The following is a 23,732-nucleotide window of genomic DNA, read 5'->3' as shown; positions in this document are numbered from 1 at the left end:
TAAAGTTGCTTGAGTTTTAGTGTGAGCTCAGTGCTGGTGGGGTGAAGGGGAATCAATGACAAGCAAGTGTGACACCATGTGCCAGGGCTGCATCCCCAGCAGCTGGGAAATGCCCATGCCCAGGCTTGAGGGAGCTTCTGGGAGGCAGCACAATGGTGCAGGGAGCATCCGGCACACGCCCCACTGCACGCTCACATGGAAACTCATCATCATCATCTCACCACAGTAATAATAATTCCCAGAGCACATCAATGTAATTCTCAGAGCAAACTGCAACTCTACAGCTGCTAAGCAGCCTGAGTGGAAAGGTGCTGCTGAGCAGGCAGGAAGGGATTGCAAATGGCATGCTGGGACCCAAACCCACCTTTGCAAATCACTGGGAAGGGGATGGAGGTGTTCCCTCAGCTTTGGGTCAGCCACAGATATTGCTTGATGCAGGGTGGAAGGCTGGGCACAGGATTGCCCAGCTCTCTCTGGGAGGGGAACTACATTTATGTCTATCCCACATGGTGGTGGTCTCAATAAGATCCACTACTCCTGCCATGGACAGCTTCATCTTCTGATGCCAAGGCCTGGCATTATTAAAATCCTGAAAGGAAGAGCCTGGGATAAAGCAGGAGCTGATTGAATCAGGCCCTAAGGTACTTGACAGCTCAACATCCATCTGATCCTATTAGTGCTCATTGGTTCCTGCCTGCAGAGGTGCCATGCACAAATCAGACCCTGCAAAGATAACAGGAGGCAGAGGGCAGAAAGCTGCTTCTTCTGCCAAGACATGCCATGTGTAAGCAGGTCCTGAATGGATATTCCTGGCCGTGGGGAGTCTCCAGTGCTTCCTTGTAGGTTTGCTTCCACAGGGATGCTGAGCTTCCTGCAGAGCTGCCAGGGGGGTGTCAGGAGACACTTAAACCCACATGGGTCGGTTGGCAGCTGTTGGGTTCAGTGAGGGGGACTTTGGGCACAGAGCAGTGTGCCAGAGCATGAGGGCTGCTGGTGGATGACTTCTCCTCTCTCTGGGTTCCCAAGCTGCCCTGTAGTCAGTAAGCAGGCTCTGTGCAATGGTGGCAGGAGACCTTCACCTTGTTAGGAATTAAAATACCCTCAGCCAAGAGTGGCACACATGACGGCTGCATCCTGTCTTGGGGCACTTATCCCTTTGAGGAGAGACCCAACACCACCACCACAGGACAAATTGGATGTCCAAGCAAGGCTCCTTCCCTCTTCTGCCCGGGTTTGGAGGAAGAGAGACACTCCCCAAAATGCCAACAAGAATAGGTCAAGCAAAGCAGAGCCATGGTGCCACCATGTTGGCATTGGCAGAGTTCATTTTTGGGTGCAAACTCCTGTATCTGCAGGGTGCTTGGCTGGGCTAAGCAGTCTGAGCTTGCCAAAGGGGGTCTGGTGTCAGAGCAGTTCTGGCTGCTGCAGAGTTGCCATCCCCTGCTGTTTGGGAGATGATTGAATCAGGCTTTGCAAATAATTCATCTGAATTATGAATAGTGGCAGTTTTCCTCAAATCATCCACAAATCTGATTTTTCATTGCCCAGCTGGTGGGGCAGAGAGTCAGAAAACAAGGCTGGTACCTCACTTGCTGAATGCTTCCACTTTCACATGAGCAAATTATTCTGCAAACACACTTCTCCACCTGGCAGTGAAGAGGGACATGTCTCATGCAAGGAGATATTGATTAAAATCAGTACCCAGGACTGCTGTGCCCTCCTAGGATGCTGGGATAGGAGCCCCTCCCAGTCCTCCTAGCACCCAGCATGAGGGCTGAGCCGTGAACTCTCTCTGCTGTTCAGGCTATCTTTAAACAGCAGAACTTGAGGTTTTACTGCCCTAGAACTACCTTCTCCAGCTAGGGTGGCTACTGATGTCACCAGTCCTTCCAAATATTTCCCACCATTGCTGCCTGCCCCCCCAGAAAAATGATGGTGAGGCCACACTGTCCCAGTGGAAGCCCTACTGTGAGGAGACTGGTGTGGCTTGACTCCACCTAATACCCCCAGTGATGGAGGGACTGGCCACTCCAAGGGTGTTGAGGTGGGAGGCAGCTCACTGGGTCCAGACCCCTGCATTTGCAGGGTGCTTGGCTGTATCACATGATGGCAGGGTGAAGATATCAGTTTTTCCCACAACCACTGCACAACTTGAAAAAAATTGGCATTCTGTTTCATTTTTCCCATTAATTCTTCCCCCTTTTTTTTCACAGCTTCTAAATTTTGAGCACTCCTCCCTGAAGTGGGAAAAAACCCCAAAATAACACAGCAAACTAATACACTTCTTTTTTATACCTTGGGCTGCCCCATGGATGCTCTCTTGTTTGCTGTGAAGGCAAAACAACAAGCAGCAAAACCCTCTCCCAACCCTCCTCTGATTCTCAAAGCTGTCAGGAAACTCTTCAATCTGAAACATGACCTGCAGCACAGCCTCATAAAAAAAAAATCCAACCAACACAAGAAAAGAAAAAGTTGCCAAGATATGGAAATCTTGCAGAGACAAAAGCAGTGCCTCCCATCCCCTCTCTTGGACATTTCTCTTCCCAGGGAGAGATGGCAGGAAAAAAACACCACTTGTCTGCAGGACACAGGTGCACTCCCCATGGACTGTTTGCTGCCTCCTATATGTCTTTGGGTTTTTTGGTGGGGGGTGCAATTCTTTATCAAGGAAAGCACTTAATTGGCTTCCTCCAGGCCTAGCTCTGTGCAGAGGGGATGCTCATGTCGGTGTTGCAGCACACCTCTCCTCAAGCAGATTGTTTTCCTGCAGAAGTTGAGGATGCAGGCAGCACACAGAGGGGGAAAAAAAAAAAAAAAAGCAAAAAAAAAAAGCCCATTTGTTATCTTTGTGCAGCTAACAAATGAAATCTGTCCTCTGGGTTTCCAAGGATTTCACTGACTATTTTTTTTTTTAAAGAAGCAAGAAATAAAAGTAAGAAATATGATAACATCACAGCAATCACTCCGTGACTATGCTCTGAGTTACAGCAAGCAATATTTTATCTTCAGTTCAAAATCTAAATGTGGCAGTGGCGTATTTAAATGTGGTGACATTTATACCTTAAATGCCTTTTACATCTTGTTGGCAGGTTTTATATAGAATATATGCATGGAAAGTAGACAGGGACTGTGGGTGAAAATGTGGAGTGGGGAGAGCCTGTGGAGGCATTTGTAGGCAGAATGTGAGTTAAAAGAAGAGAGAAGGGAGGAGAAATGGTGAAGGAGAAGCAGATCTTGTTTAGTTGCAAGTAAATAGGAATTTTTCAGGGTTCCTGACTACTTGTCCCTAGGGCATCTTGTCCCCAGCCATCAGCTTCCCCCACTCCCTCCCATCCCAGCCAGCTCAGCATCTCTTACGTGTTGCCACTGGTCCAGGATGAGGGGCCGATACCGCAGGAAGAACTTGAGTGGGAAAGACTCAGGATCCGGCCACGATGAAGGGTTTTGCCATGACACCTCAAGCCTCCGAGGATTATTGGGCACAGGTTTGGCCACCACGCTTTCTGGAGGGTCTGGTTTTACTGGAAGAGAAGAGGGTGCTTGGTAAAGCTTTGCGTGTGGTATCCTTCCCTACACCGCTTGGCACAGCTGGCTGGGATTTGCATCACATGCTTTCCAAGGGGAGCAGCCAAAATGCAGAACATCCTTTCTGAAAATTAATTAGATGCAAATCACTTCTTCTTGTCCAGGTCAATAGTATTGCTGTCCTGGCTCAAAATAAACATTGTCAGGGAGCTACCAGTGCTGGAGACACATGGACACCTGGCCAAGGCAGAGGCCATCCCCTCTCCTCAGGGCTACTTAGGTCAGGGTGTGAACACCACAAAGCCTAAATCCTGCACTTCCCTTGCATCTCCTGATTCCTGGGAGTCTGAACCACATTCAAGTTCTCTTACCTTGCAGTGATGTGGCAGAGTTTGGCCCTTGGGTTTAGGGCTGGGGTTTTGGGACATTTTATATGTCAAGGGTGAAGGATTGCTGCTACTTTTAAAGTGCTGGGAGCAAATTGCAGACAGACTGTGATGAATGGCATTGCCCACTGAAGTGAGCCTCACTCCTCACCATGAGTTTACTCAACTCTTGACATCTTGAACTACCAATCTGCAATATCAAAGCTGCAAAAAGTCTAGAGATTTTGGTATATCCATGCTTCCCCTTTTCCCATGGCCAGGAAGGAGCTCAGTGCACAGCTGTAACTGGGGTATAAGAGAGCTCCTGGTGCACATGAACAGCAATCCACACAAGTCCTCATGTCCTAGGAGGGTTCTTAGCCCCCTCCAAAGTCCACACGTCTGCCAATGGATCCCTCCTGGATTGAAAAAACTCTGGATTGAGTAATGGTCCTTTGGCTCTGACTACCTCAAGAAGCAGCTTCAGAAGGTGCCAACATCAAACTCCACTCCCAAGCATGGAGGAGGGAGGAAAGCTGGGGCTGTAGGGAGCAGCTCTGTGCCTAGCAGAGCTCCTGCCTTGCACTCAGAGGTCTCCTCCTGCTTGTGGATGTCAGGGCAGTGAAGTCCACACAGAGGACACTCCCCAGCCCTCCCTGGGAGAAGGAGGAAGTGATGCCAAATGAACTGCTCCCTCCTAGCCTTGCCTGCTGCCTGCAGTCCTGTCCTGTGCATGAAGGAGATCTCTCCCTCTGCTTGAAGATCTATGGGACCAGGCACTGATGTCTGCTGCAAGTGACATTGTGTGTGTTGCCATTCACTGCTATCTCCACTCCAGATTGGTGATGGCATCTCAGCAAGTGTCCCCAGAAAGAGGGGACACTGAACCACCTGAACAACCGCTGATTGCCCCTCTTAAGAGAAACCAGACCTTGATGCTTTCAAACCCTTTCTTGGCTGCTGGTGAAGCAGAGAGGGCCACTGAAAGGAAGAAAGAGCTCAGCCACCTTGGTGGGACCAGGAAAAAGCCCTGTTCCCCCTGAGATGCACCCCATCATCACCTCCCTCTCCCCAGCCCTCCTGCTCAGCACCCTCCTGCAATCCTCCTTTACTGTCATCTTTACCACCACCCCCACAGCCTCTCCTCATCCCAACACCTTCCCTCTGATGCAGTGGGTACAAGGAGGCCTTGGTAGCTTTCTCCATCCCCAGAGCACCCAGCATCCACAGGTTGCTCCCAGAGGAGGAGGAGGAGGAGGGGAGCAGCTAGTGAGCAAACACCCATGGGCCAGAACACAGTCGCTACATGTGACCTCCTGGCTCCCACTGACCCCTCTCTGTGTCAGGGTGGGATACTTTTCCACTTAGAGCTTTATCGTCAGCAGCAGGGATGACTTGCTGGGGCTGAGCTACTCCAGATGGCTATGCAGTTTCTCTGCTCTCTTCGAATCTCCAGGCTTGAGCTGGACATCAGTTTCCATCAGCAGGGACTTGGAGTCCAAACGCACACGGAAAAGTATAAATCCAGTGCTGGCTCTGCAGGCTCAGCTTGCAAAACAGAAGTCTGGCTGAACGAATGCAGATGACTCCAAACTGTGGCTCTGAAGTGAGGAAGTGGAGAGAAAAGCTCCGGGCTGGGGATGGATGAGGTGGAATATTCCTTGGGGTAATACAGGGAACCTGGCCCTGCTTTTTGACATGCCAGCCTGGAGACATGGCACAGCTTAAATGCAGTCGTCCAGGCAGGGCAAGTGTGCTTGGGAAGCAATGAGAAATGCCACTGTGGTGGGCTGAAGAATAGGAAAAAAAAAAAAAGTCACTGGATGCTGAGGTGGGAGCTACCTGCCTGTTTGGTGACCCCCAGTCCTACTCCTGTGGGTTGGGACTGTCTGTGGAGTGCAGGGTAGGGCTGCCTGGCTCTGACTGAGCATTACAGAGCCCAGACATCAAAAGGGGATGTGCCCCCAGCCCAGGCTAGTGAGCACAGCAGTGACAACCCCTCCAAAAAGCACAAAGCCAAAGTTGCTCCTGCCACATCCCTCAAAAAGTGGTGGGGATGCAAGAGCCAGGAAAGGGGATGGCAACTCCAGCAGCTGGTCCAGCAAGGACAGACCTACATCTTTAGGACAGACCTCACTGCACCATGCTCATCTGGGCAAACATCAGGGCTGGTACTGTAAGGGGCAGCTAAAGAGCAAGGGGACATGGGCTGTGCCCAGCTCCCTGATTTCTATGTGACCTTGAAGGGGTCCTTTACCCTCTGCAGGCTCCAGGGTCCCAGCTTGACACATGGGGACGAGTGCTTCTCCTTCCTCAGCCTTTGTCTGCCTCCATTTAGCCCACACATTGTGAGGAACTGGCTGCTGGGCTGCACATCAGTCAGCATAACAGAGCCCTGTCCTTGGTGAGGGCCTGGAGGCACTAATGTAATAAAAGCCATAATAGTAATAATAATAATAACGGACAATGGGCATTAGGCTGAGTACTGGTTAAGCAGCTACAAAACCAGATGTAATATTATCCCTTATCCAAAACATTCCCTGTGAAGGGCACATGGCTGGGAAGCAGCTCACAGCTCTTCCTTCCAATTTGGTTTTCAGCTGGTGCAGCCAAGCAAGGTCTTGGTGTGCAAAAAGAGATGCAGGGAGCAGCTTTTCTTAAAAGGTCTGCACACTCACACTTAGCTCTGAGTCTTTGGCTACCCGTTGCCCTTGACTACTGCAGGACACATCTTGAAATGAAGTCTGTGGTTCAGAAAGGCAGCTGAAACCAGCAGCATGGAGGGGCCCATCACCCATCCTGTCTCTCCAATGAGTGCTAAAATGGATCCCTTGTGGCTGTTAAATATCCCCTGGCATTTTCCACGAGCAGAGGGATATTAAACTCCATGTCTTAGCCAAATGTCAGTCTAGGTAATTTAATTCAGCCTCCCTAAGTAGTATGAATTGAACTGACCTTCTGCGTAAGCAACTGTATACCCATGTTCAGAGACTGTGAATTTTGCACAGACACAGGCATGTTTGTTCTCAAACAGCCCCTCTGAGATGCTCTGTGTCTTAATTGCCCCAGAGCTGCAGGATCAAAGAGTCTTCCCAAGGTCACACAAGGGATGGGTGGCAAGAGTGCAGAATGCATCCATGCCTGCAAGGTCCCATCCAAGGCTGCCTCCCTCCTTATGATGCTGTGTATCTTCTCCTGCTCATTTGTCCTGTCTCTTCACACAAGGAGAAATGTGCAGAGGCACATTGTGTTGCTGTGTGGCAGTGATGTCCCTGCTTTCCTGGAGGATCTGTGTGCCAGCTACCTAGTTCTCAGGGTGAAACACTAGTGAGGAAGGTGGAATTATGTCCTGGAGAGCAATAGATGTTCTGACTTCAGAGCCACCGGTCCTCACAAGGGAGGTGCACAGCTCCTGACACACCACCTCATGCCTCCCTAGTGATCAAGCCCTCTCTTCCTCAGCTCCTCCACCTCCTCTCCCACCTCCTCTTGCCTTGGGCTGGGGCCTTTATGTCTGCAGGGCTTTGCAGAACCTTGCCCTCCCCAGTCTCACGTCTACTATTATCAATACCTTTGCAGAAGCTGCAATCATGAAAACAATTTCCAGGAGTGAGATGGGGAGGAAGGCAGCCTGGATCTCCTAGTGATGAGAGGGGGGGCAGAGGGATGGAAAACCTTGTCCAGTCATCATTGAAAATGGAAATGCAGAACCACCCCTTTCAGCTGGCTGATAATCACCAGCATGACAAGACTGCCAACAAAGCAAAGGCTCTGGATAGCCAAAGAAAGTAAGTAGTCATTTTCTACTCAATTAGAGCCCATCTTCTGAGAAGCTGGGGAAGGGGTTTTCTGCTAAGGGCTCCAGGGAGGGAGGAAGGAGAGAGGAAGCAAAACCAAAGGAGGTCACTCATTCCCAGGAGGCTTTTTGTGTTTGCCCAGGCTGGGTGGGTGGCCTGACTCGAGTGGGTCCACTCCTGGCTCAGCCAGCACCAGGAGGGATTGCTGCTGGCTCTTTGTTGGCTCCAGGCTGCTCTGTGTCCCCAGCAGGACACAAGATCAGGGCTTCATGCTGGGGGTTTAACCTCTATGTAGAAGGTGTGGCAGTTTTATCTTGGCTAAGTGGAAAAAGAAGGCATACTCTGACTTCCCTGTTTTAGAAGCATCATCGCATTGTTGCTGGTTGATGCTGTCTCTCCATTTCAGCAGGATGCATGCATGTGTTGCAGTGATATTATGCAGTTTTTCCAATGAGCAGATGCAATGGTTTTGTCCTCAGCTACAGATTTAAGATGAGATTTTAGGCCAAATGACGGTGGCAGAGATCCCTGGGGGAACTTACTGGGTGCTAGATAACAAGGATATCCCTAACAAGGTAGAAGCATGGCCAAGAGAGTCATAACAGACACTGAAATTCAGAAGCTTATGCAAGGAGAACAGGCAACCAAATTGCCTGGCAAAATACTCCAACATGGTGCACTTGTTTTAATTGGAAACACCCGGACAGCCCAAGGAGAAGCTCCATTCAGAGTAGGTTGATCAGCGGCAGCTGAGTTCATCCTGTAATGACTCTGCTAAGCCTGTTGAGTGCCTGCTTGAGCACTCAATCATCACTGTGTCTGTGCTTCTTATGCACAGCAGCTGTATTAAATTCTGAGGTGGGTGATCTCATAGAAGGTGGAGATTTTAAAGTCACTGATACTGAAGTGTTTGTGGGAATGGGCTGGCTCTGGGGTGTAGGACACAGCCCTTCTCATGGGCATCAGCTCATTGTCCCTTCCCCAGATGTCACCTGGGAGAGTATTAGAGCATCTGCTCAGGGGTGCTGGGGGGGCTTCACCTCCCACCACAACTGCTGGGACATGGACAGAGGTCCTGCCTGCCCTGCTCTGGGTGCTCTTGCAATAGAAAGTAATATCACACCCACACTGATGGCAGGCCCAGGGCAACACTGGCCTCCCCTCACTGTTCCTCACACCCAGGCTGAGTTCAAATGGCTGAGCTGGATCTGGCTTGTGCTGGTGCTGGGGTGCCTGGGGCTTGCAGCTGGGTGTGCTTCCCAAGGGGGGGTTACTCTTGTGTGCTGGATGGAGGACCAGATGTTTGGGAATCCAGGCAGGGCATGGGTGGGATGCAGATGTTACAGTTTGATGCCCTGAACTCCTGCAGGAGGGAATGCAAGGAACTCAGAAAATGCAGCTTAATTGCTGCCCTGGGCCCCACAGGCTGGAGGTTACCTTCATTTTTAAGGAGTGTATCTTCCACAAACACAAGAATTTCCATTTAATGGCACCCTAGTGACTTAAACTCCACTGTTTGCCTGCTCAGCTCCTTGTCTTGCTATCAGTGTTTGCAACCCACCAACAAACAAAAGCTCTGGATATGGATGGTGGCTTCAGGGACATGGCAGGACAGTCTCTGCTCCAAAATAATTTCCCCACTCTGTTCATAGGTGGAGCTTTGTTTCTTGATTGATCTTTTCCAGGATTTGGGGTAGAAAGGGAAAATCCAGGGTAGTGGTGGAGCTCCTCTTCTTGTATGCTGGCACTTCCAGCTGCTCAGGACTGGCACATGCAGCACACTGAAGGCAAAGACTGGCTGCTGGCTGCACTTCAAGGATTCATTTATTTGTTTTTCTGGTCCAGTAATTGCCATGTGTACCCAGCAAATTGTTTTTCGACATGTTCCTAAACTCTGTTCTCTTCCATTTTTCCTGTTCTGTGAGGATGGACAGTGCTGTCACGGCACCAGCTGTAATCTGTCTTTGGCTGGAGGCAAAATCCCTGTGCCCAGCTCCCTGCTTTGCTGTGATTGGCACTGAATTGCCATGCTCATCCTTCACAGTTGGAGAAGCATCCACACACTGGGTCTGGACACGTTTGGGCAGCACCCCCATGGCAGAGTCAGTAGCATGGACACCCAGGCCCTTAGGGCTCCCTGCTCCCTCTTCCGCATTACAGCATCCATTGCCCAGCTGGGGCACTGAGGAGGTGCAGTGGGGGGATTAAGGGTTTTAGGAGCATGTTAGGTAAGGGCTGCTTGACAATGACTTCAGGAGGGCTTTATCCTGCCTAGGGATGGGGGCAAAAAATGACCTCCTCTGAGGAGACATTTTAATTTCTCTTCCAATCCTAATTCCCATGACTTTTCTTCCAGAACAAATACCAAACCTCTCTTTTAGACATATTCAGAGAAGCAAGCAGGGCAACACCACTTGAACCACACCAGTTTCACAGCCCTTTGCCCCAGTACATAGCAGCCACTTCCTCAGCCCCTCAGCAGGTAGGAACTGAGCAACCAGGGGAGACCTGGACCACTGGGGATGGGACCAGCCACAGCACCAGCCTACCAATGGGATCAGCATGGAAGCTGCCTGTGGCCATCATGCCCAGTTCCCCCAGCATGCTCAGGTGCTGGCACCAGTAAAGCAGGGCCAGGAGAATCAGGGGAGGCATGAGGAGGATGCCAATGGGGCTCAGACCCCAGCTCTATCTCATGCATGGGTAGGCAGAGGCTTCACTTGGAAAACCTGCCCCTTCCCTGGCTCCTTGTCAGAGCACACCAACCCCAACACCCTCTGGGAGAGGACAGTTGTTTCCGTGGAAGTTACCTATGGCGAACTCATCAAAGGTGAGAGTGGTGGAGTTTTTGCCCAGAGCATTCGTGACTGTCAGAGTCACCTTGTACTTCACCGTTGAGAAGAGCTGGAGGTATCTGATGTGACACCTGTTTTTGAGGAACACATCCTTCTCGCAGACCATCTCCCTCGTGCCATGTCTGGAAAGCAGGGGTAAGAAGAGCTGTTACTTACAGACCTGTGCTTGGGCTGGGGATGCACCCATGCCACTGCAGGCAGAAGGAGCAGTGTTATGTTCCCCAGTTCACCAGGCCCTGCTGCAGCCAAAGAAATGCTTTCCTCCTTACAGAGAATTTTGCAGGCTCATGTGTGAGACATTTCATCCCAAGCCTGCATGGAGAATGGGGTGGATGTCCTAACGCTGGTCCCAAGGGAAGCATGAGACCCTGCTGGGGTTGGCTCTGTCCCTCTGGTAAGAAGAACTTAGAGGAACTCCTTCCTGCTGGTAACACAACCCCCCAAAATCTAAGGCATGGCACCAGCCATGAGCTGTACCAGGTCTCAGTGATGGGGTGAGAGATGGTGCCATGCCATGCCCAGTTCTAGATGAGGGACATGCAGCAGAATGGAGCATGGCTGTGCCAAATGAACAGAAAAACAGTGGGCACTACCTCCACTGTGGACAAGGGGTGCATAGAGGATGGACTTAGGGGACATGGATAGGGAATCCGGGAGTTGGGGACTTTCCTCGACCCCCTCTGGAGAACTTGGAGCTTTCCTGGGACAAACTCACAATGCCAAGCATCCAGTTTGTATGCCCTGGGTGCATTGTCCCCAGGCCCATTTTTTGGACATTGATCCTATATGTTCAGCACAGGTCAGACCCTTCAGACACTTCAGGGCTGCTGAAGAGACTGACTAGGACCCGCTCCAGGCTGCAGGGACAAAATGTCTTGCTGCTCACTCCCCTGCCAGGCACTTACATGACAGAGATGTTGAAAGAGTTGGGGATGTAGGTAGGAGTGGACAGGTGCCAGCTGCAGTAGAAACCCTTTGGGTAGTTGTTGGACCGGCACATCAGCAGTGGTTCCTTTGGGGGGGCTGCCAGGGAAAAAGAAAGAACAATTAATTATCCACTGAGATGAGGTTATCACCAAGTTCTGAACCAGGAGGATGTCCCACCACTCTCAGCTGCTGCCATCTCAGAGTTTATCAGATGGGGCTACTCTGGGGCCCTGATCCTCTGTCTGCTGATGAGGTCCTCCATCAGACCTTCTCCCTTAGCAGCTCACCAGTCCTAATGTGAGAAAGTGTGGCAGGGGATGTTGGCAGGAGACAGGGAATTGGTCATCAAGGCTGCTACAGAGACATTGCTGGTGGGAGGAGGTGCTACTCTCTTGACCCCACTAAGCTACAGCCATAATGGCTTTCTCTGCCTGCCCTGGGGAGAGTTAAACTTCTTGTTGAGGGATGTTCCCCCAAAAGACCTGACACCCTCAAAGGGAGAAAGAAGGACCACTTATGACAGGATGAGGAGGAAAAACCTGAAATCAGCAGAGCAAATTCAGCTCTGGAGGAGGACTGATGGTATTAACACTTTCAGCAGCAGGCTAAAGCATCCTACCCCAGGGCCCTGCCTGCCAGGAGACAGAGAGGCTCTGGAGATGGGATGACAGCATTCAGAGGGAAGCAGCCTACCTCTGGCCACCTTATCTGAACTGACACCAAAGTCAACTCCTCTTGATATCGGGACATTTGCATTTAGCAGAGTTTGGCTCTAACTTTCTGCAGCACCTCAGAACAGTACTTTGCCATTCAATACATTTCCTGGGGTGGATGTGCACCAGGGTTCACTCAGAAAGGCTGTTTGAACCTGCTGTGGTCCCTCTTTCCCTTCCTTCATGTCCTCATCCCCACAGACACACCTGGGATATCCCAGGACACACTCTTATCTCCAAGCAGAGGTAAGAGACCTGTCAGCCTCAGTGCAAACTTCTCTGCTTCACTGTGGTCCTGGTGGCACTCCCTTCACACAGCTCACTGCCCTCTTCCTTGCTGCTGAGGCATGAGCCCTACTCCATCACATTAACAAAAATGAGATTGCAAGAGTTCAGGGAGCATCTCCAGGCTGGGAAACTCCTACTGAGGGCTGCAAGGGTAAATCACAGGTCCCACAGCACCCTGCACGCACCACACCTTGCTGTGGAGCAGCCCATACTGATGCTGGTGCAGGGAGGCATGCACCAACCTATCACTCCTCTGTGTGCCATGCTAGAAAAGTAAAGAATGCAATGATTTGACTAAGGGTGCACCAGTGAAGCCAGCAGCACCAGGAGGATGCCAAGACACCAATGCAAAATGGGACAACCCATTAGCAGCCATTTCTGTGCAAATCCCTGATGGGCATGCAGCCCCACAGAGATGCTGGTTTCCTGGAGGTCTTCTCACATGTAGCCCAGGCCTTGGGTGTGTAACACACTTGGGGATGGCCTTCACCTGCTCAGCTGTAGGGGGTGCCAGGGGTACAGGAGGGCCCTGGTGGGAAAACCCTGCCTGACCATGCATTCCTGAGAGGGAAAACCCAAATGGTTTGCCATATGCATGGACTGCTGGGGTGGGTATCTGGGATCCTGGCTTTGTGACGCACAGCAGAGCCCACGGGCTCAGAAAATAACAACGGGTTTTGCTAGAAAAGGTTTCTGGGGGGATGCCACAGGCTCCAGCTGCAGTACCATGCTGAAGAACCTGGTATGAAGCACTTGCTCAGAGCTTGCATGGAGCACTGGCAGCTCTGGGGCAGGGCTGGAGAGGGAGCAAACAGATGGGAAGAGAGCCAAGGGCGGCAGGAGCAAGGGAGAAGGAGGGGGATGGCAGGGAGGGGAGGCTGTGCTGGTACCAAGGCGTGTTCCTCCTAATAGCTATTTCAGCCTTCAGCTGGCAGACGAAGGCCAGAGCCTGGTTAATGAGCCTCCCAGCTAAATTATTCAAGCAGACCGTCCGCAGCCAAACAGAGTGCCTAATCGCAAGGCCAGAGGCAAAGGCCTGATCCTTGCTGCAGCTCCATACTCATCCTCCTGCTCGACGGCTCCTTAACCCCTTCCCTGCCCCGCAGCTGCCCCCCGGGGAGAGGCGGGGATCAACGCGGGGCAACATCGCCCTTCACAGGGGCCAGAGGGACGGGGGGAGGACGACGACACTACGCTCGGGGGCACCCGGCAGGTGTTTGGGAAGGGTGGAGGGGTTCAGGGGATTTAGGGATCGCCTTTGGGGTCCGAGCGGCCGCGTGGTGGCAGTGTGGGCTAACAGCACCCGCCTGGCACCCGGCAAGCCAGGCTGGTGCTGGAAATACTGCGGGGAGGGGAGAAGAGGAGGATGGGGATGCTGCCGTGAGTCTCTTGCCCTCTTGCTGCTTGCGCTCAGCTGCACGACACCAGGAGGCAGACCAGGCTTCAGTGAGCATCCCCAAAATCCTGCACGGTCCCTGCCCGGCGAGGAGGCTCTGCCCTACCTGTATACCCTCAGGCGCTGTGCTAGTGCTGAGCTGCATTTAGTCCACCTGAGCATTGAGACATCTCTCCGTTGTCTCTTTGATCACACTGGATCCGGCTTCTGGTGATCTATGCTAATTCCTCTGCTGAACTGGCTGGAGCGGGCTCATAGCTCCAGGTTTGCTTTGCCCGGGGAAACGGGGCTGCCCAAACTGCCTCCCACTTCCATCCTCACTCTGCAGCAGCCTTTGAAGATGTCCCATTTTCACACGTTTCAATGCCTCGACGATTCTGGCCTCCACTCCACGATCAGAGCTCCAAATCTAGCCCCTAGGCTCTGTGCCCACAGCATCTTCCATCTTTTATCCTCTGGTGCCTTTTAGCAAGCCAGAGGTAAAAGGAGAGCCAGGGGAAGATGGACAAAATTACTCTTCTATCTCTGCCAGCCTGCTGCCCTTGCTGCAGCTGAAGGGATGTTGCTGTATGAAGCCTGTCTTGGCCCAGGTATTGTCCTCCCTTTCAGGGCAGGAACAAGGTGTCTCATGGGGACAGTCCTACCACCCCCATCTCTCTGAAGAGACAGCATTTCCAGAGCCACAGGGATGTCAGAAAACGACCACACTTCCCACCCTGGTGGGCAGAAAGTCATGGGAAAGTCATGCAGAGTCACCCCATGGGAGATTGCAGGGCCAGTGCAACATGCCACTCAGGGCTGTGACCATGACACCATGTGGGTGACCGTGACCATGGCCATCAGGCCACAGAGGTCAGGGCTGCAAGCCCCTTCTCAGCTGCCATGGTGAGTTGGAAGGGCTGTCCTTGCCCACTCAGCCACAGAGTCTTCTCTGTGGAGAGATACTTCTCCAGTATCATGGCAGAGTCCCCATTTTCCTATGGGAGACGGTGGCTTGCAACCTCGTTCCTCTTCCCCTCCTCTCCCAGGAAAGGCACTCACCAGCACAGCTCATCCTGCCCATCAAAGGCTCTTAAAGAGAGCAAATAAAATTGCAGGCTCCAATCGATCTGGCGCTCAGTAATGCTGTCTTTGGAGGTGGGCCAGCCGGTCAGGCCGACAGAGAGAGCAAGAAAGGCAGCGGAGGAAAACAAAGCCATCAAGGGAGCATTAAAGGTTTTTTCTGCTCTAGGGCTTCAGGCAGTGCCTCTGGGTGTGGGTGTCCTGCCCCACCTCCCCCCTCTCCCTCAGCCCATGTCCAGCTCTCAGAACTTGCAAGGTGCCAAAACCAGCCCGAGCAACATGTTGCCCCAGCACAGGCACTTCTCTCCATGCTCCTGCATGCAGCCTCCCTAATCCTGGCAAATATTTACTTCCCTGTCGCCTCATGCAGCTGCTGAACTCTGTAAAGGCAGAGATCCTTTCCTTTTTCTGCAAACAGAGCCTGCCCTCTCTAATCTGTCTATTAACCTCTCGCATGGCAGGAAGCCACTTCTCCCACACACTCTGCTGATGTCCTCTCTGCAAACCCAGTGTCTCTAATGCCCAGCTGTGGCTGCTTCCCAGTGGTTCAGGCTGCAAATGGCCTGGATGCAAAAGCCCAGGGCAAGAGGATAAAAGGGCTGAGCCAAGGCCAGGCACATCCCACTTGGGCACGCTGCTTGCAGGGTGTGTGATGCTCCAGCAAAATTAGGAGCTGCAGCAGCCACTGACAGGATCATCATCTCTGCAGACTCCACAGAGGACAGGTGGCGGGGATTAGGTGGGCTTTCCCACCACATGATGCCCCAAGCTTTGCATCCATTTAACCACTGTCTCTGGATTGTTGGAAATAGCTGTTGCTTGACCAAGGAGAGCACAAGTGCTCCTCAAGGATGAAACAGCTCTGAATGCCTTAGCACAGACGTAGATTTTTTTCTCTCTCCCCATCTCAAAGCCTAGTTGTCCTTGTACCCTGAGTCCCGCTGTGCAGGGGAAAAGTGTGACCAATCCATTTTAGAAAACACTAAAAATGATCTACAGTAGCTTTTCCTAGCCGTGCTAGGTCATGAGATAATGGATATTAAAATTGTGGCATTTTTATATATAGAAAAGTTATTTTAGGTCATTTTAGAGGTTTCTGAAATGGATCAGTTATAATTTTCCTCTCCTGCTGAGGGCTGAATGTACTAAAGACAACTTGCTCCACAGGTGGAGGCATACAAGAAGTAGTACCAATAAAAGTTTTAAGAAGCCTCTCAAGCACTTCTGTAGGAGGTATCTCTCCTGGTGCACTTAGAGCACATTCAGGATTGTTGGGGCTTACTGACCCTATAGTGTCCCTGTGGGGTCACCTGCATAACTCATCATCCCCATCTAGGGTCAGCAGAGCATCCAGGGTCCATGAGAGCAGAGTGTGCTTGTGATAGAACTACACACAGCCCATGGTGTAGGAACTCCTTGCTGACAACCCCAGCACCTATGCTGTTTGGCCACCAGACTCCCACCATTAGCATCCCCGACTCTCCCCAGTGCCCATGATCACTGCCTCACCTCTTGCCTGTGCCTAAAATGCCCTCTGCATCTTTACCTGATGAATTTTGCACATCACAGCCATGACCTTGCAGGCAGTGGGTATGTGCCAGTAAGCCAAAAGGCAACCAAGTGACAGAAAGCAAACTGCAGAGGCTGGAGGGCACAGAGGGGACTCACTGGGTGGGTGAGGTGCCAGTGCCAAGCATGCAGGCACATGTGCACAAGAGCATCCTAACCCCACACATCTGTGCAGCCACATAACCAGGTGCTTTGTTATGGGCACACTGGCTGCATTAGTTACCTAGTGCTGCTTTTCTGGAATTGTCTGTTTACAGCAGGCTGGTAGAACACAGTAAACAAAATTATTATTTATATGAATAAATCATATTTATACTGCCCAGTGGACCAGGGGAGCATCTGCCTGCCATGTACCACCTGTGCTGGAGTGCAGCACAGCTGAGGCTGGGGTCAGTCCCTTCCATAACTCCAGATACTGGGATGCAGCTGTGTTTTGCTGCTGGAGAAAAGGATGGAGGTGAAGCTCTGATTTTGCACTGTTACCCATTCTCCAGGGTGTTCTTGGGTAAGAGTGAAGATGAGGAGGGTTGCAGAGGACAGTGTCAGGGTGTTATGGAGGCAGGTGACACTCCCTTTCATTGGGGTTCATTTGGAACATTATGTTCATAAGCACCACTTCTTCAAAAAGGATTAAGAAAGTCCTTAAAAAAATGCAGAAACATTCGTGTGAGAGAGACCTAGAGAGCTGAGGGATACAGGGACTCAGGGCAAGATGGGCTTGTCCCTCAGTGGCTTGCTGAGACAACTGGAACAAGCAACAGGGGACAGGGTTTAGCTCACTTTCAGTCAGTCTAAGCCACCCTAACCTTAGCAATTAACATTTTTAGGGGGACGTTCCTCTCACTTGAAATTAGACAGTGAAGACTTATCTTTCTGGAGCATGAGCTATCCCAGATGAACACCAGAGATAGCCACATTCAGCCAGCACCTAGCCCAGACTCAGCACCCTCATGCTGCAGTATCTCACTGGGAGCTCCTGAAAGGGGACAGGGAGACCTGCAGCTGTCCCCCAGTCCTGCTGCCAACTCCCCAGCCTCAAAGAGCATGCATTTATTCCCCACAAGGATCCTAAGAAAAAAGTGGACTCAGCAAAAGATAAATTTCTTAAAGACCCTATTTTACACTGATTAGGGCTCATAAACCAAGCTATGGATTTTCTCATTTCCCGTGCAGAAAATACAGTGTGTGTGTTGAGAGGCGGTGCTGTAAATTTTTGGATGAGGAATTACTTATTGAAAAGAGAGAGCTCAGAGCCCTGTGGTGCAAGATCCTAGCCCTAAAAGCTGCCTAACCACAGGACAGCATGATAACAGGCTCACCAGAGCTGTCTCCAGTCTGCACTATGCTACTCAAGGCACAGCAGAGATGCTCTTCAAACCTGACAGCTCTCAAGCCTTAAAAAAATTAGCAAGCCTGGTTAAACAGCGAGAGGAAAGAGCAAGAGGAAAAGAGCTCTGGACAACAGTAGCATGGGGTGGAGTGGCCAGCTGGCATGGCAGCCCTCTCCAGAGATGATCACCAAGGTGTGGGATGCTGCTGGAAGCTGATTTAGATGGGTGAAGCATCCCGCACTCACACCAGATCCCCTTGCAGACACTCCCCAGCAGTGCTGCCCCAGGACAATGCCCACACAGCTCCTTGGAGATCCCCCCTAGCACTCTGGGCATCCCAAACCCAACTGTGATCCTGCAGGTGTCCCTGTGGGCTGGGATGCTGGGCTGGGACCCACAAGGCAGTTAGGGATGGTGGGTGCTTCACTCAGGACCCCTCCATGACAGAGCCCCTCCTAACCTCCCCACCCCCCCCATTGCAAACCCAAGAGCAGCCTCGCTCCAAAACAGTATTAAATATTGAACAAAAAGAAAGCAAACCCGTTATCTGGGATAATTGGGAGTAAATAAAACATTCAACCAAACCGAGTGCAGCTGTTTCTACTTGGAGCCGGCACAACAGCAGGGAAGCCAGCTCAGCTACTCCACGTCCTCGTTACGGCAGCTGATTATTGTTTTGTGTATAACAGTAGCAGGGCCAGCCCTGGAGCGAGTCCGGGACTCGCCGTGCTGGGAGCGGCACACGGGGAGGGGCACACCAGCCAGGATGGACACGGCGGGAGCCACAGGCACGGGAAGCCCTTTTAAAAGCACTGGGGGTTTGCTCTCCAGCCCGGGGAGTTCACGGCGAGGCCGGCTTTCCTCCCCCAACACCTCTGCGAAGGGATTTGCATGTAACATAAACTGTTTCAGAGCCAGGTCACCGGTTCACACATAGCCCCGGGCAGTAATGACCAAACCTCCTTCCTAGCTGCTCTGGGATCAAGCGTGCTGGGCCTCCATCCAGCTCCTGGAGACCTGAAGAGCATTTTGGGGTAAGAGAATGTGCAGCTCCCCGGGGAAGGTGACTGCAAACCAAGATAAGGGAGGCTACAGGGACAGAGAGTGCATCCCTGCCCACAGCTTGGGGCTGGAGCATCCCGGGGTACCAGCTGCAGTGACCAGCTGGTGGGGAAGGGGCTCCAGCTCCTGTCGGGACAGCAAGGGGCTGATGTGCTCTTTGCTTTGACAGGGAGCCCTGGGGCTTTCCAGCACTGGGACCTGGGGAGTAAAGCTTGATGCCCCCACAGCTTCCCCCCAAATGCTGAGCCCAATGCCTCTAAAATGTCCGGGAAGGATGTGGGGCATGGATTGCATGGGGTCCCTGCTAAAATAGTTTCTGCTTCCAGGGGCTCCCTCTCCTGGAAGTGGTGCTGGATGCACCATGCCAAGGTAACACAGGGGGGAAATGCTTCCTTGCATCCACATGGGTCCCCTCAGCACCTGCTCCTCTACCCAAGGAGCTGTAGACAGTACATGCAGGAACACAGGGCAACCTCAGTCTCCAAAGAGAACTAGCTGACTCCTTTGTTTCCCCTGGGCAAAAGGCTTGATCAGAATAACCCCAAATTGCTCTGAAGCATTGTTTTCTACCATGCCTGGCTGTGGGGCTACACACAGCCCCGGAGTCCAAATCTCTGCAGAGCCCTGGAAATCACCTCCAGGAATTCAGCTGGAAAAGCAGCCAGCAGGAGAGAGAGGGCACATGCCTGTCTGCTGTGAGGGCAGGACAGTGCCTTCCCTGGCTCAGAGGTGCAGGGACATGAGGGGTGATGTTGAGGGCTCCCCAGCAGGTATTGGGGAATGTGAGGATCTGTGCCATGGACAGCTCCCTGTCTCCATGCCTGTGGAATTTGTAGCAGGAGCCTCAGCAACCTCACCTCCCTCTTTTCTCAGGCACAAAACTGTTTGCATCATCTACCCCATGCAATGCCCCTGCCCCCTTCATCACCTTATTTAAAGGCTGCAAGAAAACAATTCACTCGCCCAGCCTTTCCAGATGGAGAAGACATGGAAAATGCCAGGTGCACTCAGACACAACTGGGACCATCAGCAGCAGTGTATCCTCAGTAAAGCTGTCCCACCAGAACTAGAAACTGTATATTTATCCAGAAAGAGCCTCTGGAGGGAAGCTACAAGCACTTTGTCATGTACAGAGCAACAAGCTAGCCAGGAATATTACCAGCTATCACTCCCACTGGGGGAGTGTGAGCTGCCTCTAACAACCAGCAGCTCTCCAAAAATGCCTTGTATCCAGGCTGGATACATCCCCTGCACTGTTCTGCTCCTCTCCTCACTGCTCTCCATGCTACCCTTGTGATGGGTTACTTGAGACAAAGAGGTCTCTTGCCCTATGGGGAATGGAGAGAAAGAAGTAAGAGATTTCTGGCTCTCTGGAGTACAGAAAGAGGTATTTTTGGACTTCTCCTCTCCTTCCTGGGCAGGAGGAGGAGGTGATAGGAGTGGTTTAGCCTGGAGAGGCTGGAAAATTAGGCAGAGAGAAACCCCATGAGGTACAACAAGGGCAAGTGTAGGGTACTGCACCTAGTGAGGAACAACCCCATGCACTGGTACAGGTTAGGGGCTGAGCTGCTAGGAAGGATCTCTGATGGAAAGGACCTGATGGACAACTGGCTGACCATGAGCCAGCGATGTGCCCTTGTGACCAAGAAGGACAGTGGCATCCTGGGGTGCATCAAGAAGGACAGTGGCAAGCAGGTTAAGAGAGGTTGTTCTTCCCATCTGCTCTGCCTTGCTGAGGCCACCTCCAGAACACTGCATCCAATTCTGGGTTCCCCAGCACATGAAGAACAAGGAACTACTGGAGAGAGTCTAGCACAGAGCCACTAAGATGATTAGGGGATGGAGTATCTGACACCTGAGGAAAGGTTGTGGGAGGTTGGGTCTGTTCATCCAGAGGAAGAGGAGACTGAGGGGGGAATCTCATCAATGCTTAAAGATATCTATAGGGAGGCTGTCAGGAGGATGGGGCCAGACTCTTTTCAGTTGTGTCCAGTGACAGGAGGAGGATCAGTGGTCATAACTGGAACAAGGAGGTTCAACTGAAACCTAAAGAACATCTTTACTGTGATGTAGCAGGGCACTGGGACAGGCTGCCCAGAGAGGTGGTGGAGTCTCTGTATCTGGAGACGTTCCGAGCCAGCCTGGATGTGATCCTGTGCAGCCTGCTCTAGGTGAACCTGTTCTGGCAGAGGGGTTGGACCAGGTGACCTCTAGAGATCCCTTCTAACCTCTAACATTCTGTGATGCTGTGATTCTGTTACTAACCAGACATACCTCCCATTCACTTTCTTCTTCCACTGGTGCTGGCTATTGCAGGAAAAGCTCCTTTCATTCAGCACTTAGGAAAACCTCTTTACTCCCTTGGTTTAGTAGAGGAAATGCTGCAGGCTGTGCTCCCATCCCATTACAAGGCAGAGCCCACAGTGCCCAGCATACAAGTGGCTGCTGCACCTGGGATTCAGATTTCAGAACAGGGGATCTGAAAGTGTGCAGGTACCCCCCAACACCTCCTGCCCAAAGGGTGTCTGCACAGGCAGCAGAGCCACCTGCTCAATCTCAAGTGCTTGGCCATCCAGATTGTATGCAGGTTTGCTCAGGCAGAGTCAACATACCCTGGTAACCAATCCACACCATCTTCTGCCCTTCTGCCTTGCACTGCTGCTCTCCTGGAGAGATGTTACACTGCCCCGTGGGGCTGATCTGCAGCCTGTGCCTGTCCCTCAGTCCCAGGGACCATGCAGCCCTTCATGTACAAGAGCTCTCTGGCCACTGCAGTGCTGGTGGCTTTGCTCAGCTTTATGCCACTGGCACAGTCCTGTAGGGAAACCAGTTGCAGGCACCTTGTGAAAACTGTGTGAGGTCCCCTGAGAGATGCCAGAGCTGGCTGTAGAGAGCTGACACAGGACCAGAAGGAGCCTCATAATGCTTATTTCTCTGCTGTTCCTACCCTGAATCCATGTGAGTCCCTGCCCAGAAGCCAGGCTCCTCATCATCTCTAGTGAAGCCACCTGGCCCATCCCACACATGCTTCTGTATAAAATATCTTGGAAAATCACAGCACTGACTCTGATGGAGATGGGGCTGACACAGACACCCTAGGCAGTGTCTCTGGTTCCTGGTGCTCTTCAGGATGCCTAGGGATGATGATAGCTCACTAATGACATGCATGGGGGAAGATGCTCAATTTGTCCCAGAAAATGAGGTCTCCTCTCCAGTCCTTAGCTGCCAGCTCTCTGTCTATGAGAAAATACCCATCAGGGAAGTGAGCCAGGCTCTTCTCAATGATGTCCAATGACAGGACAAGGAGTCTCTGCAGCTCACCCAAAGAGTGTGCTTTAAGAAGGTATAACCCAGAAGACTGGCACTTCTGGAAGGGTGGGATGAGATACCAGCTCATCTAACACCACTGAGTGACACCACTGTTCTCTTTATGGATGCTTTTTTCTTATCCTCAGGCTTGAATTGGGCCCCGGCCTCATTCTAATTTTAGGGCAATGATGTCCTTGGGATGTAAGTTACACAACTCCAGAGTTGGAAGTAATAGCTGCATCTTTAACTCAGCTGACTTCATGGGAGGTCCCATTATTCAGCCCATCTGTAAAGAAATGGAGCTTAAAAAAACCTCTTTGCTTTATGAAAATAACATTCATCTTCCTCAAACCCTGGCTCCATGCTTAAGTCCCCACAGGTGGCAGTGAGCAAACCCTGTGGGATGCTCCTCAAGTCCAGGGCCTGGGGAGATCACACAGTTTGAGCAGCTCAGGGAGCCCCTTCCCACCCATGTGAGAACCCACAATTTGCTGAATGAACTGTGAAGCACAAACCTTCTCACAGTGGCCATTTTCACCCACTCTAATTATCACCTGTAAAATGTTTGCAAAGTTATTTTCATTTTCTGCCTTCCTTGCTCCCCCCCCCCAGCTCCACTCTGCAGTGAGCACCTCACTAAATTCCCTTAATCTCCCCTTTAGGTCATACACTGTCTTCTAATCCTTTAATCAATTTTCCTCTGGGCTCCCTGTAATTTCTCAGTGGCCTTTTAATAACAAAACCCCCAGAAGTGAACACAATTTTCCTGAGTGCATCGGCACCAGATCAGTGTCAAGAGCAGTATCATTGCTGTCCTTGCCCAGGCAGCAATAACCAGGATGCTCAGCATATCCTGTCCCACCTCATGAAGCACAGCAGCTTCTCACACATCCTCTGATTTCCTTCCAACAAAGCACAAATAACAAGCAGTTATTCTTATAGAAAATACTGTTATATATTTTAATTATTTCCTGATAGGACTGGTGGGAACCTCCAGCACAGAGCTCCCCTGGGGAGGGCAACCCTCTGGCAAATGCCAAGCACCAGAGCTAGGGACTGAGCTGTCACCCAGTGCTCCCCAAATCTCTTTTGGGCAGGGAGAGGGTAGCATGGTACCAGGACAGTCACTGGGCACAGGTGATTGGGTCATTGCTGCTTTTTTGGGAAAGGCACTGCACTGTGTATGCAGAGACACTGCCCAGCACAGAAGGAGCCTCTTGAAACACCTGAGTCAGAGGGAAGAAGAGGGCACAGTATCCAGATAACCCATCAGTGGTCTTATTCCTGGCTGGGTTGTGGTCACTGCAAGAGGCTCAGTGCCAATTCTAGGAGTTTGGTAGGCAAGCCCTGGGCTGTTCTTTCTTCCTCTTTCTAACCCACTCTAAGGTGAAGAAGTCCTGGACTCTCAATAAATCATCACAAGGGCTCCAGGGTAGGTCAGGGGGTATTTGATAGGATTTCAGCAGACCTGAAGCACTATTTCAGGAGAAAAGGGGGAAATATTCTACAGCTTTGGAGAGAAACGTTATTAGA

General features: G+C 51.5%; 1 protein-coding gene across 2 annotated transcripts in view; it reads right to left on the bottom strand.

Moving 5' to 3' along the window:
• CNTFR (ciliary neurotrophic factor receptor) overlaps positions 1-23,732 on the bottom strand; it is a 209,465-nt gene that overhangs the window by 12,208 nt on the left and 173,525 nt on the right. For both annotated transcript variants that reach the window (XM_071730239.1, XM_071730240.1), the window contains exons 5-7: positions 11,448-11,565; positions 10,498-10,664; positions 3,358-3,521 (exon numbers count right to left, since the gene is read on the bottom strand). In XM_071730239.1, coding sequence (XP_071586340.1) covers positions 3,358-3,521; positions 10,498-10,664; positions 11,448-11,565 — 449 coding nt within the window. The remainder of the gene's footprint in view (positions 1-3,357; positions 3,522-10,497; positions 10,665-11,447; positions 11,566-23,732) is intronic.

The sequence above is a fragment of the Heliangelus exortis genome, chromosome Z (assembly GCF_036169615.1).
Source record: "Heliangelus exortis chromosome Z, bHelExo1.hap1, whole genome shotgun sequence".
Classification (NCBI taxonomy): Eukaryota; Metazoa; Chordata; class Aves; order Apodiformes; family Trochilidae; genus Heliangelus; species Heliangelus exortis.
This window is presented reverse-complemented; position numbering and strand designations above follow the sequence as displayed.